This window comes from Mustela nivalis (assembly GCF_964662115.1).
Source record: "Mustela nivalis genome assembly, chromosome: 7".
Taxonomy (NCBI): domain Eukaryota; kingdom Metazoa; phylum Chordata; class Mammalia; order Carnivora; family Mustelidae; genus Mustela; species Mustela nivalis.
This window is the reverse complement of record NC_139026.1, coordinates 103,611,316-103,628,773: the sequence shown is the minus strand read 5'-3', so window position 1 is coordinate 103,628,773 and position 17,458 is coordinate 103,611,316. Positions and strand designations below refer to the sequence as shown.

The following is a 17,458-nucleotide window of genomic DNA, read 5'->3' as shown; positions in this document are numbered from 1 at the left end:
TACCCCCACCTACCCGAAAGGTCTATTAGGTGTTTCTCTCGGACTCCTATATGGGTCCTCTATTGTTCTAATCAAACTGGACCACCTGCTGTTCCTCAGATTCTCTTACTTTTCCTGATCTTCACATGTATATTCATTATTCTTTGTAGCTAGAAAGATTCCTCTCTCATTTCTACCTTACTAGAATCTTCTATAAGGTCCAGCTGAAATACTATTTCCTTTTTGAAGGCCAGTCCCATTTTTGAAAGGCTGCTGCAATAAACACCTCCAGTGAGTTCTGATGGCTGCCCAGATAGATTTAAGGTCAGTAGATATATAATTATTTTTGTTGAATTAGGTTGGGCATATAATCTCATGGGCCCAAATTTCCAGATGCCTCTGTAAATGAATGATTCTATTTGACATTAAAGTTATAATGGCATTCAAAACATGAAGTTTTGGGGCACCTGGGTGGCTCAGTTGGTTATGCATCTGCCTCCAGCTCTGGTCATGATCCCAGGGTCCTGGGATTGAGCCCTGCTATCCGCTCTCTGCTCAGCAGGGAGTCTCCCTCTCCCTCTGTCCTTCCTCCGTGCTCTTGCTCTCTCTCTCTCAAATAAATAATCTTTAAAACACAAACAAACCAAAAAACAAAACAGAGCATGAAGTTTTGTGCAATGTAAGATACCGAAGTACAGACAAAAAGGAAATGAAAGAATGTATTTAAAAGAAGTTGCCAGGGGTGCCTGGGAGGCTCAGTCCATTGAGTATCTGGCTCCTGATTTCAGCACAGGTCTCTTGTGAGAATTATGAGATGGAGCCCCGCGTCAGATGTGGCACTAGGCGTGAAGCCTGGTCAGGATTCTCTCTCCCCATCTTCCCCACTCTCCTCTCTCTCTAAAAAAAAAAAAAAAAAAGAAATCTTCAAAGACAAAGATTTATATTATGACAAAATCTGTGGCTATGAATTAGAATAAAGTCTCAAAATGTAGACTTTACCTAGACTTTAAGAATTGGAAGAAGGTTGGGGCGCCTGGGTGGCTCAGTGGGTTGGACCGCTGCCTTCGGCTCAAGTCATGATCTCAGGGTCCTGGGATTGAGTCCCGAATCGGGCTCTCTGCTCAGCAGGGAGCCTGCTTCCTCCTCTCTCTCTCTGCCTGCCCCTCTGCCTACTTGTGATCTCTCTCTGTCAAATAAATAAATAAAATCTTTAAAAAAAAAAAAAAGAATTGGAAGAAGGCTTGAAAATCATCTATGGTCAGAAGTCACGTTTGTTTGGTTAATGCTGTTTAATTTCCATCTATCTTGGCTTTGGTCTCTTTATATTGTAATTTCAGTGCTACTTGAAGAAAGCTTTTTGCACTGAATAATAGATTTAGTTCCAAAGGGCCAGACCTGACTGGTCTAAGGGGAACTGAACTGCAGGACCTACTTTGATTTTAAAGGTTTTTAACCTTAGTCATGCTAACCTGAACCTCTGAGGAATGAGTCCTTACCCCACCAAGTGCAATTTCTTCCTTCCTTCCTTTAAAAAAAAAAAGAAAGAAAAGAAAAGGTTTATTTATTTATTTGAGAGAGAGAGAGGAGGGGCAGAAGGAGAGAGAGAATCCTGAAGCAGACTCCCTGGTGAACGAGGAGCCCAAAACAGGGCTTAGTCGCATGACCCTGAGACTATGACCTGAGATGAAATCAAGAATAAGACACTTAGGGGAGTCTGGGTGGCTCAGTCGTTAAGCATCTGTCTTCAGCTCAGGTCATGATCCCAGTGTCCTGGGATCGAGCCCCACATTGGGCTAAGCTTCTCCCTCTCCCACACCCCTGCTTGTGTTCCCTCTCTTGCTGTGTCTCTCTGTGTCAAATAAATAAATAAAATCTTAAAAAAAAAAAAAAAAATCAGCCTCTTAACCGATGGAACCACCCAGACACGGCCCAGGTGCAATTTCTGATCAGTCTAACAGCCAAGCCACAGTCATGGCCAACACTAGAGGAGACCACTCATACTAAGCAGGTGGCCATCTAGTCCATTTGGCCAGCTCCAGCTTTGGCCGCTGAGAGGTATTTCATGTGCTGACTCCATCTTGGCTTACCCATGTAAGTGAAGAGAACAGGACACCAAGGGCATTTATCTTTTCCACCCCCACACTCTCTTTGCAATCCCAGTGTGATCAAGAGCAGGGACTTTAGAGCGGGGTAGAAATAGGTTTGACCTCTGACAAGTTACTTAACCTCTGAAGGCCCCAGTTTCCTATCTGCACAAGGGTGAGGATAACAGTACTTTAATTATCTCATGGGTAACCTGGCAGGCGTAGGTGGGGTATGTTGAGTACTTCAGATGATGTTGTAGGCATACCAGTCTTTCATGAATGTCAGCGATTGTTACTACAGGCCAGGTGTGGTGAATGTTAACATACTCTATCAACAAGAATTGTGTTCTCTGCTCTTTGTACATGCCTCTCCATGGTGTTTCAAGCCCTCCCTGGTTCCATTATGATACCAACACTGACTCCTAAAACCCTATTCTGTATTCCAACTTCTCTCCTGAGCTCAAGCTTGGGTTTCGTAACTCTTAAGACACCTGGAGGTGGCCTGGGAACCTAGAGCAAATCCAAAACAAGACCACTGCCTGGCAGGGCACAGTATGGGACGCTCCTCTGGACCTCTCTGCATTTCTGAGATATCATTATCTTTCCAGCAGAAGGACTGAGTGGGTTATTATTTTTATTTTTTTTTTAAATTGCTTCTTCATCCTCCATTTAATCAGCAGCCAAGTCATATAGTCACATGCTCACTTAGTCAATAAATACTTCTTGCCTTTTTCAGAAGCCAGGTATGGTGTTCCACTCTGGGAAATACTGTGATGGGCAAAACTGACATGATTTCTGCTCTCATCCACAAATACGGAATCACTAATGGGAATATACACGTGAGAGGAAATTTCAGTGGGTATGAGAAAGTGCAACAGGGACATCATACAAAATCAGAGTCAGGGGCTCCTGGGTAACTCAGATGGTTATGTGTCTGCCTTCAGCTTGGGTGATGATCCCAGGGTCCTAGGATAGAATCCCACATCTGGCTCCCTGCTCAGCGGGGAGCCTGCTGCTCCCTCCCCCTTTGCCAAACCCTCCCCCTGCTTGTGCTTTCTCTCTCTCTGTCAAATAAATAAATAAGATCTTTAAAAAATAAAATAAAATAAAGTAAGAGTCAGGAAAGAACTCTCAGATCACAGGAAGTGACAATCTGAACTGAGACCCCAAAGATGAAAGGAGTCTGTCAGGTGAATAATGAATGAAGAACATTCTGGGTAGCTGCATTAGCAGGTACAAAGGCTCCGAGGTAGGAAACCACTTAATGCCTTTCTCTGAGGAACTGAAAAGAAGGCAGTGTGGTTAAAAAGTTGTGAGCTTGCTTGAGATGAGGCTGGTAAAGCAGGCAGGGGCTCACTAGCTGTGTACGGAAGGAGAGGCACCGGATCCGACCACTTTCTTAGGGGTGGAGGGAGGGGCAAGAACAGAATTAGAGAACAGTTGGGAGGCTACTCCTGTGGTTCTGGTGACAGATGGCCAGCGGCTGTGGCGAAGGAGAAAAGGGGATGTATTGGAGACACAATTTGGAGGTGGTATTGACAGGACTTGGGGACTGGGATGTGGGGAGAGGCTGAAAGGGAGGTGCAAGGCTGAGTCTTAGATTTCTGGTGTAAGCAGCTATAGATGCAAGTGTATGCAGAAGCTACTTTTCAAAAGATTCTGCGTTCCTAAAATACCTCACATGAGATCCCTATTTTCCACTCTTGGTGCAACCACCTTGTCTCCGAGTCCATATAACCATCTGGATCATTGTTCTTTCTCGCTGGCTTCCCTACTTCCTGTCTGTGTCTGCTTCAAATCACCCCATGCTGATAATCACCCCATTATTTTCCCAATAGAGCTCTGGTCATATTATTTCTCTTTCAAATACCTTCCACGGTTCCCTATCACTGACTTAATTAAGCACGAACCCCTTGCTTTGGCTCTCCAGGCTCTATGATCTACCTTTCCAGTCTTCTTTATTTTTTTTTAGGGGGGGGCGAAGGAGAGGGAGGGAGAATCCCAAGCAGTCTCCATGACAGGCGCAGAGTCCAACGTGGGGCTCCACCCCAGGACCCCAAGATCATGACCTGAGGAGAAATCAAAAGTCGGACCCTCAACCGACTGGGCCACCCAGGTGCCCCTTTGGTCTGATTTCCACCGCTTCTTTATTTAAGTCCTGTTTTAGTGCCAGTGGACTACTTCCTGTTCCACCATGTCCACTCCACGTCTACCACTCCAACGCCTTTGCTCACGGTATTCCCTTCCGTCTCACCATCTCAGTCTGCTGGAACCTTATTCAGCTTTCAAAGTTCATTAAAGGTCCAATCTCTCAATCTCATACAGCTTTGTAATTCTCTTATGGCACTTAGATTTGTCTTTTATTGTGGCTGTTAGAGTACTTATCTCTGGCTCATTCCCTACCCGCAAACTGTAGACAATACTTTGGAGTGCCTGGCTCTGATTACTCATACTGCAGGGTCCATTGTAGGGTTTAACTCCCAGTAGGTACCTTTGCTTGAATTTACTTGTAACAACTCGTGTTATGGATGAGGGAGCAGAAGGCTAGCTGAGGACAAAGCACAAGCAGACACCCCTCAAGCTCTCCCCTCTCCCCACTCCTGGGTGGGATAGGTGTAACATTCCTCCAGGAAACTTCCAGGTATCTTAATGCTAATGTTTCGCTTGAGGTAAAAACAGCCTTAGCTTGATAATAGCAATGCAACCAGTGTCCAGAGCGTCTTCTTTAGTATATCAAAGTCCTTTTGGACACCTCCCATTTTCTCTACCTCTCCCAACTCCCAAGTATATAAATGGCCACTCTTCACAACCCAGGTGCGGAAGTTTTGGCCCACAGGTCCTGTCCCTGTGCTTTCATAAAATCACCTTTTTGCACAAAGATGTCCCAAGAATTCTTTCTTGGCCCTCAGCTCCAGACCCCACCAACATTCCAGAACTATATCATTAAGTATCCTAAAGAGTAGTAAGACCCCAGGTGTTGATGGGGATGTTATTTTCAACACCATAGCAAAATTGACCTTCCATCAAATTCCTTGTGATCTTACAAAAGACAAACATACATGCATCTCTTTAATGGAGTTTTCTGGCTGTTTAAAATAATCCAAGGCAGTGGTACTCAGAAACTTATCCTTTCCTTGAAGTACTGAATATAAAAAATTACGGCGTCTAACTCAGGGTTTTTCAAACTACTTGTAACCGATTAATAGGTCCTGAAACTAATTTAGTGGGACAAAGCAGTGCTGAAAAACAAAACGGAAACTAGCTACATACACAGCTTTATAAGGATAAAGAATTTTCCCTGAAACTTTTGTTTCATATATACATATATATATGTCATGATTTGTTTCATATATATATATATGTCATGATTAACTATTTCTCACCATGGGTTACAGTCACAAAGGTTTGAGAGGAACTGCATTAATGATTTACTGCCTACCCCAAGATGAGTACACAGAACTTGAGCAGGAAAAGTAAGATGTTAAGAAAATAGCAATGAAACTGTCTAATTAAAAGTTATTCACACTTAAGGGGCACCTAGGTGGTTCAGTCTGTTAAGCATCTGACTCTTGATTTTTAGCTCAGATCAGGATCTCAGTGTTGTGAGATCAAGCCCCTTTCTCGCTGGAGCATAGAGCCTGCTTAAGATTCTCTCTCTCCCTCTGCCCTTTCTGACTCCCCACCCCAAACACTCACTCTCTAAAAAGCAAAAACTCCTTAAAAAAAAAAAAAAAAAGATTCATACTTTAAAATGTGAATGTCTGATATACCTAACTCTTCCCTTGGGGTGTCTGTAAGTGCCTTTAACCCACATTAATTGTGAATTAATAGAAAGTGGGTTAGAATCATTTTGGACTATAGGCCTTCTTGGTACATCTGACAAGGATTTCCTCTAGTATCCCCATTACCCAAGACAGCAGGGGTTCTGGAACCAGGAACTCCACTGCTGAAAGGCTACGAGTCTCTAGGTTACAATATGCAGAAATGGTAATACCTTTGTAAGGAAAACATTTACAACCAGACTGCACTCTTTCTTCCATGCACATGTCAAGCCTATCAGTTTCTGTCTGCATGTAGATATTTAATCCATACCTAGAAAACACAATCCTATATATCAATGCGGAATGGCTATGCCTGATAACAGGCAACAGCACATGGAAGATAGGAAGGGGGGATCTGGGAAATGGCAGAATGGCAAGGGGGTTCAGGAGTACAGTAGATGTTTTACACCAAGTGTTTATCGCTTGATGACTGGTGGTGATGGGAGGAGAGTAGAGGAGAAGGATATGGAGAAAACAATTTCCCAGTCAGCTGTATGCCCCCACGATAGCACAGCAGTAGCTCCCCAGGAACGCACAGGCAGTATTCGATCACATCAGCACAAAACGGACAAATTCCAAGCCCTAATTTCAGCCCTAGCTCCATTCAACAGGTTGCCCCTAATAATTTGTTGCTACTTATGTTACATTCTCAATTTATAGTGGAGGAATCAACAGTGAACTTCCAAATGAATGAACATAAACACTCTTAAATGCCAATTACAACACCAACAAATAAGTGGGTGAGAAAGAAGTCTCAAGGAGTAGAAGTTCAAAGCTGCTGTGGTGTGAAGAATTCTAGATTGGGGTTTTGATAAATCGGGGTTAGATCTGAGAGATACTGAGGTGTCTTTTGCCTTTTACACTTCTACAAGGGAGGGAAAAGGGGACCTTTAGTTGGAAGAAAGGAAGATCAGCTTGGTTTTATATGTAAAAAGCAAGTAACAATTATAGCAGCTGCTAAGGTTATTTAAATATAAATGAATGCCTCTCACATTATCTAGATCTAGTTAGCACCCTTAGGTGATATCATATTCAATGTTTCTACTGACTACTGGATACATTCCAAACTTCTTTCTGGCATTTAAGGAATCCCACATCTAACTTTTATCCCCAACTTCTCATGACTCTGATCTCTAATCTCTTGTCCCAGTCCTGTTTGCTTCATTCTTCCCTACCCCTACTCTCCTAGCTGGAAGTCCCATAACCTTCATAAAACCTTCCAACTACTCAAACGTTTATGCATCAGCTCTTGACCTTTGAATTCCTACAGGACTTTACAAGCTGTCCTTCTAGGTAGGCATTAGTGTCCTCATTTCATAGATAAGCAAATTGAGGCCCAGAGGGGTTAAGGAACTCGCCCAGGGTCCCACGGTCCACCAGCAGCAGCAAGGCTGGGTCTGACTTGCTTGCCTTCCCAAGTCCACACATTTTTCCCCCTCATTGTGCCATGCTGCTTCCTTGTATTAAAAAACCAAGGAGGAAGGATGCAGCAAAAAAGCCTATAAAGCAGTTATAATTCAGCTTGTTGTGACATAAAGTCAGACACATCACATCCTTTGAACCATATGGGTAATAAACGCTTGGAGTAGCATAGTTTTTAAAGGGGGTTGTCAGTCCTGTTTCCCAAGCCCAGTATTAAAATGATATCCCAGGATAAATGACAGGTGAGTAAAGTTAAGAAGGGGGGAAAAAGCAACAAGGTATAAGAAGAAAACATCAGAAACAAGACAGAAAAGAGAAGTAAGTGTAATATAAGCTGGCAATGCAGAAAAAGACTCCGAACATGCAAGGACAGAATTCGGGGCTTAGGGACCCACAAAGCTAATACCTAAGTTAGGGAGCCTATCCCTACCGACAAGAAGCGCGCATGTGTGAGAGTTGATATTAATAACAGACAGCAGTACACATGGACAAAGAGTGGAACTCAAGAGAGAGACAAATAAGGATAGGTCGTGGGGACATAGGGGAGATCATGGCATAATGAGGGGCCAGAAGGGTACAGCAGGGGTCACAGAGAAAGGTAAAGAGGTTCAGAGGGCACGGCGCCCCTAGACTCGAGGAAAGACTTGTCTTCCTCTCGATAGCTGGTCGGCGTGATTGAAGATTCACATCCGCACCCCACAAAGCCTTCCTGGGTGGCTCCGGAAAGTGAGGGGGGGGTCACGTCCCCATTCCCCGGGAACTCCGCGAGGGGGCGGAGCGAGGCAGGAGGGTCCTTACCCATAAAGATGGAGATGATGAGCCGCAGCGCCTGTTCCGACGCGCCCAGGGACGTCGCCAACTTGTTAAGGCTCAGCTCCTCGAAACCAAACCGCAGCACCTTCGCCAGCTCCGCCACCGTTCCCACGTCCCCCTCAGCTGCGGACGCCATCTTTGCTCCGGGCGTCCCCCAGGGACCCCCCAGCTCCGCGCGCCCCGAATGTGGGCACAAGGCTGTAGCTTCACCCCCAATTCCGGCCCGGAGCCCGCCCACGGCGTGCGCATTGGCTGAGGGCCCGCCCAGCGGCTCCAGACTCCCCCGGCTATTGGTCGGCCTGAGAAGGGGGCGGGGCCTAGGGAAGCAAGGTAGGCAGAGGGCGGGTCTGAACGTTTGTAAAGCAAAGGTGACTCCCGCCGAGAATGAGCGCGGGGCGGGGCGGGGGCGGGGCTTGGAATCGGGAACTAGAGTTGCAATTGGAAAAGACTAAAGCCGGCGGCGAGGTGATTGTACAACTCGGTTCTAACTGCTTGGGGGAGGAGTCGGTGAGGGCGAGTGTCCTGCCGGCTCGTGCGCTGCCTTCCCATTGGCTGAGGCGGGAGCAGGCGAGAGTCGGGACGGGGGGGGGGCCGTCACCCGACCGCGAGGTTACTCTCGGTCGCCGGCGCGCCGGGGTTACTGGGGCATGTAACGGAGAGGGCGGGAATTCCTGGAACGGCTTCGCGAGCGCCTCCTAACGGCAGCTCCGGGCCGTTCTCAAACCGTTAGCACGCCGCCTTCACTGCGCATCGCTTTTTGCGCAATCTGCTGTGTTAAACCCTCACCTTTCCCGAGAGGCGAGGAAACTGACGTATTCCGTTTTAGTCTTTGTTGGTTTTATTGACAATAAACGAGTTTGTCACTATGTAAGTAGTGCAGGTTCATGGTAAAGGTTCAAACAGTTTAGAGACATAAAGTAAGAAGAGCTCTTTCCTCCCACCTTGCTTCCCAGTCTTACTTCTTACGGGTAACCACCGCTCAGATTGCACTAACGAAAATGTGCCGAGCCCTTCGCGTGTGCCTGCGACTGTGCTGGGCTCTGGGGAATATAATGATGAATCCAAAGCAATGGAGTGGGCATGCTGCACGGTCATAGTGTTAATGCATGTGTAATTGAAAGCAAAAGTAAGTGCTCTGAAGCAAAGGAGCAGGGTATGTAACAGAAAACCGAGTTTCTTGTAATAACTGGAATTTGCGGAACATTCTTGTACATTATAGCTTATACTTCTGTAGCACTTTGCTCCTCACAAAGCATTTATAACCATATTATTTCACTTAATTTGGCTGTGAAACAGGATGTTAATTATGATTCCGTCTCATGGGCAGAGTCTTGGAGAAGTTAAGGAATTTGCTAAGTTCCTTTTCCAGTAAGTGGAAGAGACAGAATTTAAACTGAAATCTGTTAAATTTCACTTTCCTCTCCCCCGTTTTTAGGAAAAAAATTAAAAATATGAAATATTCAGAACAGCTGAGAATAAGACACACCCCCCCCCCCATTAGGAAACAAGTATCTGATATACAATTGAGGAGCCTAGTATATGCCTACTCCGTGGCATTTCCCTCCTTCCCTTCTCAGAGGTCAAAACTTTACTGACGTTGGTATTTATCGGTCCCATTCCTATTTTTATACCTTACATAATGTGTACATCTAGAGAGAATATACAGTAAGTTTGCATGCTTTTAAATTTTATATCAATGGGATTACAGTGAATGGATCATTTTGCAGATTGTTTTTATGCTTATCTTTATTGAGATATAGTCGTGTTTTCACGTGTAGTTCGAATCTACTCATTTACAGTGATGTAATATTCCACTGTATGGTCATACTACTTAGCTTTTCGTGGTCATGTTGAGGAATACTTGGGTCATTTCCTATTAATTTGTATATTGTTTTATGACAAGCATTGTTGCAGTGAGCATTCTATAAGCAAGAGTGAAAGTTTCTCTAGGACTGTGACTTCAAACCTTTTTTTTAAATTAACTGAGATCTCCTGTATGAAACACATTGCTATCCAGTAAACACACATATTCATACACTAGACAACAAACACATATAATACTCACACAAACATACCCACAATACACACGGCCATATTGATACTTTCTACTCTATTTTAATTCATTAAAAAATTGCTGATCAGAATCCACTAACTTGATCAATACCTACTGGTAGTTCGTGATCCTCACTGAGGAAAGACTTCCCTAGTGTTTGTAATCAGGAAGGGAATTATGGGTTGTAGCTTATGCACACTTTTAACTTTATTAGATTTTGTTGAATTGAAGTGTCTGGGTAGATGTTATTTAAGACCCTTAAAATATCTGACTTGCTGAATAAGTAAAATATATTTGTTAAAGCATCTAGTCAACTGGACCTTGTCTAAAAATGTAGAAAGTTGTGGGATGCCAGGGTGGCTCAGTAGCTTAAGCAGCCGACTTGATTTCAGCTCAGGTAATGATCTCAGGGTCCTGAGATTGAGCCACGCCCACACACCCACCCATAGGGCTCTGCAGGGGAGTCTGCTTTGGATTCTCTCTCCCTCTTCTTCTGCCCTCTCCTCCCTCTCCACTTGCACACACATGCACACATTCTCTCTCTCAAATACATAAACAAGTCTAAAAAAATGTAGAAAGTTGTTTTTTGTTTGTGTCATACAACTGGATAACATGTCTGCCCCTTCTCGGGCTTCTGGTGTTCCAAGAGAAGGGTGGGCATGGGACAGAGGCTGTGTCTATGTTGACACAACAGGTGCCTATTTTCCTTTCTCCTCAAGTGTTTGGTTAGCCACATTCTCTTCATTCCTTCCCTTCTCTTTACTGCAGTCTTGGTGGTATGTCTTTCTATTTCTCCTTTCCTCCTTCCCTTCCTTCTTTCCTTCCCATTGGCTCCTTGATCTCTGTGATCATCAGTAGGGTTTCTCATCTTAGAACACCTTGGCTTTCTCTGAAGTTACTGCCCTCTTTTTTTTTTTCCTCCCTACCATAATTTTGTGAAAATAATCTTGCATTCTCATCATGGCAGAGATGGTTGGTATTTACTCGGCTAACACATTAACCCACTTGTCTTTACTCTCATTAAAATTTGGTATTCATTTTCACCATTTATAAAACTAATCACCCAAAGACCACCACTACTCCTTAATAGTTATATTTGCTTTCTCTACTCAGTCTCAGATTTTTAATTTCCAAGAGCTCTTTTTTTTTTTTTTTTAAATGCTGGAATAACTTCTTTCTTTCCAGCATTCTTTTTTTTCTTTTAAAAAGATTTTATTTTTAAGTAATCTCTACACCCTATGTGGGGCTTACACTTAGAACCCCAAGATCAAGAGTTACACACTCCACTGACCAAACCAGCTGGGTCCCAGCATTCTTGTTTATGTACACAATCTGCTACCTTAGCCTCCTGAGAACAAATTAGGGATTTTGGAGGAAGATTGATTTCCTTCCTTCCTTCCTTCTTTCTTTCCTTCCTTCCTTTCTCTATTTGTCATTACCCTTCGATTCCTTGCATTTTTCCTTTTTCCTCTGGATTTTTGTTTTCTTTTTGTTTCTTTCATATATTTTACGGTGATGACTGTCCTTCCATATACAAACAAGGAATCTCAAAGTTGACTGGGTATAGGGATGACTAATATATATGTGGATTGTATATATGTGATTGGGCTTGGAGCCCTCCTTTTGGTTGAGAAACTCCCAAATGTCAGCATGTGGAGGGTTTATTCTTTAGGATTCTACAGTTTCTTCAGAGGAACTGGCCAGTCTTCTGCCAGGAAGGCATGTACCTGTTTTTAGCTCCATATCTCTCCTTTGTTCTTTGTAATGCCTACTGTTCCAGAGTCCAGAGTTTCTCATATCCATTTTCTCAGATTATAGCATCAACTATCTGCCTGCTACTGGTGGGGTTGGGTATTTACCTAATGGTGACTGGTCGGGGAGGGGGTTTGAGTCTAGGCTTTTAGGCCTCCGACTTGGCTCCTGGTCAAATACTGCCCTCTGCTGTATCATCTAGCTCCCTTCCCCCACCATCTTTCCATTCTCCAAAAATGTATTTAAAAGATTCTCCTGAAACTGAGTTGCAGGGGTGCAAGAGCCCCCAGTTCTGGGGGTTCCAAACAGACCAGGTTGAGCCACCTGCAGCTGACAAAATCCAAAGGCACAGAGATGAGTGGTGGTGAAACCGGAAAGGAATTTATTTCAGTGAGGCCAGAGCTAGTCAGACACAGGCTAATGTCTCAACGACAGTCTCCCAAGTGCTGAAGCTACTTCTAGGCTTATATATGGCAAATGTGGGACAAGGGTCAGTCGGTACACGCAGGTGAGCAATACAGGCCGGGTCAGTCATTACCTTGGGGTCAATCACTGATGGTTGGTGTGCTCCGGGCTCAGGGGGTTTTGCTTGAGGGGTTAGTTTTGGTTCCCATCACAGGATGTATTGTTCACAGGGTCTTCTGTCTGAGTTAAGAGATAAGCTGGGAAGAAGAACTTAATCAGAAAGTTTGAGGTTAAAATGGAAGTAGCTGAAGTCCTCTTTCATCTTTACTTTGTTCTTACAGATTTATATCTTTCCCCTTCTATCCTTCACTATTATTTTACAGGATCTTAGGTAAGTCAATCTGCTATCTTTATCAGCAGCCTCCTTCTTTGATTTAAAAATATTTTTTCTGGGGTGTGTGGGTGGCTCAGTTGGTTAAATGTCTGACTCTCGGTTTTGGCTGAGGTCCTGATCGATCTCATGGGTCATGGGATTGAGCCTCATGTCTCAGGTTCCATGCTCAGTGGGGAGTCTGCTTGAAGGTTCTTTCCTTCTGCCCCTCCCCCATTGCTCGCTTGCTCTCAAATAAATAACATCTTTTAAAATATATATATTTTTCTAGATGGTCTACTTTAAAAAAATACTTTTGAAGATTTTATTTATTTATTTAGAGAGCAGGTGGAGAGGGGCAAGGCGAGAAGGAGAGAGAGCATCTCAAGGAGGCTCCTTGTTAAGCACAGATGACCACACAGGGCTGATCCTACAACCAGGAGATCCTGGCCCCAGCCAAAACGAAGAGTCGGATGCTCAGGCGACCAAGCCACCCAGGTGCCCCTAAAAAACACTTTTAGGTAACCTATTTTTCTAATAGTTTTAGATCTTTAAAGAACATGCTTAGGCAGCTATATTACTCTGTTCTACAGACAAACAAAACCAGTAGGATCTATTGATCTATCGATCTTTCTATCTATCTGATCGGCTCATGTGAATATGGAGTCTGAGAAGTCCCAAGATGTGCAGTCAGCAAACTGGAGACCCAGGAGAGCCAATGGTAAATGGTTCTGTAAGCCTGAGAACCAGGAGAGCGAATGGTGTAAGCTCCAGTCTCAGTGTGGGTGGGAAGGCAGGGGAAGACTGATGTGCCAGCTTGAAGGCAACCAGAGAGAGCAACTTTTCCCTTACTCAGGCTTTTGTTCCATTTAGACTTTGAAAGATATGGATGAGACCCACCTCCTTTGGGGAGGGCAATCTGCTTTACTCAGTCTACATATTTAATCTTTAATCTCATCTGGAAACACCTTTATGGACCCAGAATAACTTTTAACCAAATATCTGGGCATCTCTAGGCCCAGTCAAGTTGACATATAAAATTAACCATCACAAGTCTATCTCTTGTCAACTTTGCATCCATATTCATCTCCTTAAATCATACTTATTCTCCAAATAAAGACAACAGCAAGGTCATATTTCTACCTAAAACAATAGAACAATCCTCTGTACTACTGAGAACACACCAACTTCTTCACCAGAAGAGGAGGTGAAGTTATTGAGTGATGTTTTACTCTTCTCCTTGATATCTCATAACTTAAATACATGATGTAAAATTTAAAATACTTAAAAACTATGATATAAGAGAAGGAAGAAACCAAAGATTCTTGTTATGTATATATTTATAACAAAATAAGGAGGAATATTCATGACAATTACAGTCTGTTTCTGTAACTGGTCACGTGGTTATAGCTGTTATTTGTAACTACCTTCTGTTATTTATTCTGTATTCTCTTTGCCTTCAGCAAGCACCTCAGTTGGTTCTTTATCTGGTGGAATTGAAATAGGAAAGATGATCGGGTTCGAAGCTGACCACCAAGAAAGAATTCTTGAGATGTCTTTGGTGCAAAAAGGTGGTTTTATTAAAGTACGGGTTTTGTTAAAGGCAAAACCCAGGGTACAGTGGCCTATCCAGCCTGGGGGAAGCCATGGGCACAAGTTAGAGCCACATAGTCATTGGGTCCCCTTAGGAGGTAGTCATCCAATTCTGGGCCTCCTTTAACTGCAGCCAAGATAACAAGGGCTATTCTGTTTTGGAGGGCCGTCTTTTGAACTAGTGTAATAAAAGACAGGTCCATGGTCACTTTGTAGGGACCAAGGGAATCCAAATCTAGGGACAATTTCTCTTAGTAAAGTTTTTGTCACCTCTGTGGCCTTTTTACCCAAATAAGTCTCCTGGTGTAAACCCTGTATTACCATCCACTGCTTATTTTTAGGTATAAAGATCTTTCCTTCATTATTAACAAGTCAGTCCTGTGCATTTTTGAATATCCTTGTTCCTGGGCTAGGTGAATTTCTTGGTCTGAAGAGACTGGACTTATGGATTTTACTGGAATTAAGACTGGTAAAAGACAATTATTTGTTGATTTTGTGTTGCCTTCTTGGCTGCACAGTCTACTGAATCGTTTCCTTTAGAGTCTAAGGTCATATCCTTTGTGATCATGGTATCTCCCCTGCCAGGTAAGTATCAGGTCATATCCTTTGGATGTCCTTTGAGGTGAATTATGACTACCTCCTTAGGTAAGTATACAGCCTCAATAAGAGTCATAAGTTCAGGCCCATATTTGATTGGGGAGTTATAGGTTGATAATAATCCCCTTTTCTTCCAAATTGCTACATGAGCATATAGGACCAGGAAGCTATACTTGGTGTCAGTATAAATATTGATTTTTAAGGCTTTGGCAATTGCAAAGTACAAGTGAGCACTATAGCATACTCAGTGTTTCTTATTCCCTTTTCCATGGAACTATAGCCATCAGTAAACCATCTGCATTTTCAATGGGGGTATCTTTTAAAGCTGGTTGAGTAGAATAAACAAGATCAATAACCTCTGAATAGTTATGCTCTAAAGACATATGGTAGTCAGGTCCAGGCATAAGGTAGCTAGGTTTAAAGTTTGACAGGTTTTGGGGTGCTTGGGTGGCTTGGTCATTGAGCATCTGTCTTGGGTTCAGGTCATGATCCCAGGGTCCTGGGATCGAGCCCCGCCTCAGGCTCCCTACTGGGCAGGAAGCCTGCTTCTCCCTCTCCTACTCCCCCTGCTTGTGTTCTCTCTCTCGCTGTTTCTCTCTCTGTCAAGTAAATAGATACAATCTTTAAAAAAAAAGTTTGACAGATTTTAAGTATTATTTCAAACATATCTTTTTAAAAATTTATTTATTTATTTATTTGACAGACAGAGATCACAAATAGGCAGAGAGGCAGGCAGAGAGAGGGGGAAGCAGGCTCCCCGCTGAGCAGGGAGCCCGATGGGGGGGCTCGATCCCAGGAACCTGAGATCATGACCCGAGCTGAAGGCAGAGGCTTTAATCCACTGAGCCACCCAGGCACCCCTATTTCAAGCACATCTATAAGTATAGCCTGGTATTTAATAAGTCAGTCTCCCCTCATTCATTGGTGGCCTTTGGTCTCTAAGACACTCTGGCCTTATGTGAAGTCATTATAGTCAGGGACTGTCCCATAGTGAGTTTTGAGGCTCTTTCTACTAGGAGGGCTCCTCTATGCTTAGCTAAAGCCTTTACTTGCAATTTTATATCAATGGAGGTGACTTCCAGGATAAACATGACTAGGGAGAAAACCACTGAGAAGGCTTCTTTGTTTGAGGTCCAGCCTTAACAATGCCCTAATTACGAGGAATTAGGGAGAAGACTCATCTCGAGAGACAAGGGCATTCTCAATCTAATCCAATCATAAAGAAAGTGGGGTCATCCATTACCTCCACAAGTCCACAGTTAATCCCATAGAAGGGGCATGCTCTGGTTTAAGGAGCAATTTTGTCATCCCCCAGCCACACAGAATTGGTCAAGGTGATAGCTGAGTTTTACAGTTACAATGTTGGGAAGGGTTATAGAACACTTCTGTAGTACTCCTTGATTTATTTTGTAACAAGAGTACTTTTCATCATCAGACTACTGTTATGTGGTATAATATGGCTTTGCAACTCAAACAGAATTACCTGATGCTAGCAAAAATTATACTGATATGATATTGATGACCAACTGTTTTGGGAGAGAGAATTACAACCACCACAAGATGTAATATCTATGGAAATTAACTGGCTGGAGAAATCGTTACAGGTAACAGAAAATTTAATTACCATTTTAAACCAATCAACTCAAACATATCATAACCATAGATAAAGAAGATACTCAAATTAAGTCAAGATTATCGGAGCACCCGGGTGGTTCAGTGGGTTAAAGCCTCTGCCTTTGGCTTAGGTCATGATCCTAGGGTCCTGGGATGGAGGCCCACTTTGGGCTCTCTGCTCTGCGGGGAGCCTACTTCCTCCTCTCGCTCTGCCTGCATATCTGCCTACTTGTGATCCCTGTCAAATAAATAAACAAAATATTTTTAAAAAATTATCGAAATTCCTGGAAGGGATTTTTTTGATTCATCTTTTGCCTTTCTAATCCTGTACCTATTCCCTATTGGTTGCTTCAAATATTATTAATTGGATTTTTATTACTATTTCTGTAGCTATGTTATGAATGTTACAAAAAGGCAAAGGGAAGAACTCACCACAAAGCACATGTACAATGTTTGCATGACAGATCTCATTGAAAAAAAAATCAACTGCAATAATTCCTATTAAAAGCCATATTGTTAACCCTGTCCCTACCCCCACATAGACTCCTAGGCCCCCTCAATCAGGCCTAGCATCGAGGGACATGATGGACCCATGGCAGATAAGGAATCACCCTGACATTAAGGGACAAAACAATGATCATCAATGCTTTCTGCCAGAAGATTATTGATCAAAGTGGGAGGGGCGCTACAGGGAAGCAATGAGAAAAAAACTGTCTAAAGGCCCTGATGTAAGGGAGGCCATTTTTTTATTTCTTTCTAAGTCAACATGACTACATAAATTTTGTTTAACCCCAAAGCCTGATTTAAGGCCTGCCAAGCGTCTGCTTTACAAATGAGCAGCCTGAAGGAAAGCCTCCTGTCCTTATGATGTCTATCAATGCTTATTCCTATATTCTATGCCTACATAGCAATCTATAACTTTTTTGAGAGATGGTACCTCTGACATATTGATTTA

At 43.3% G+C, this 17,458-nt stretch overlaps 1 protein-coding gene across 1 annotated transcript in view; it reads right to left on the bottom strand.

Moving 5' to 3' along the window:
- The window catches only part of LPCAT3 (lysophosphatidylcholine acyltransferase 3), a 39,471-nt gene extending 30,972 nt beyond the window's left edge, over positions 1 to 8,499 (bottom strand). The window contains exon 1 of the mRNA XM_082742590.1: positions 8,105 to 8,499. Within this exon, the coding sequence (XP_082598716.1) occupies positions 8,105 to 8,255 (151 nt within the window). The 5' untranslated portion in view covers positions 8,256 to 8,499. The remainder of the gene's footprint in view (positions 1 to 8,104) is intronic.
- Positions 8,500 to 17,458: the final 8,959 nt, after the last annotated feature.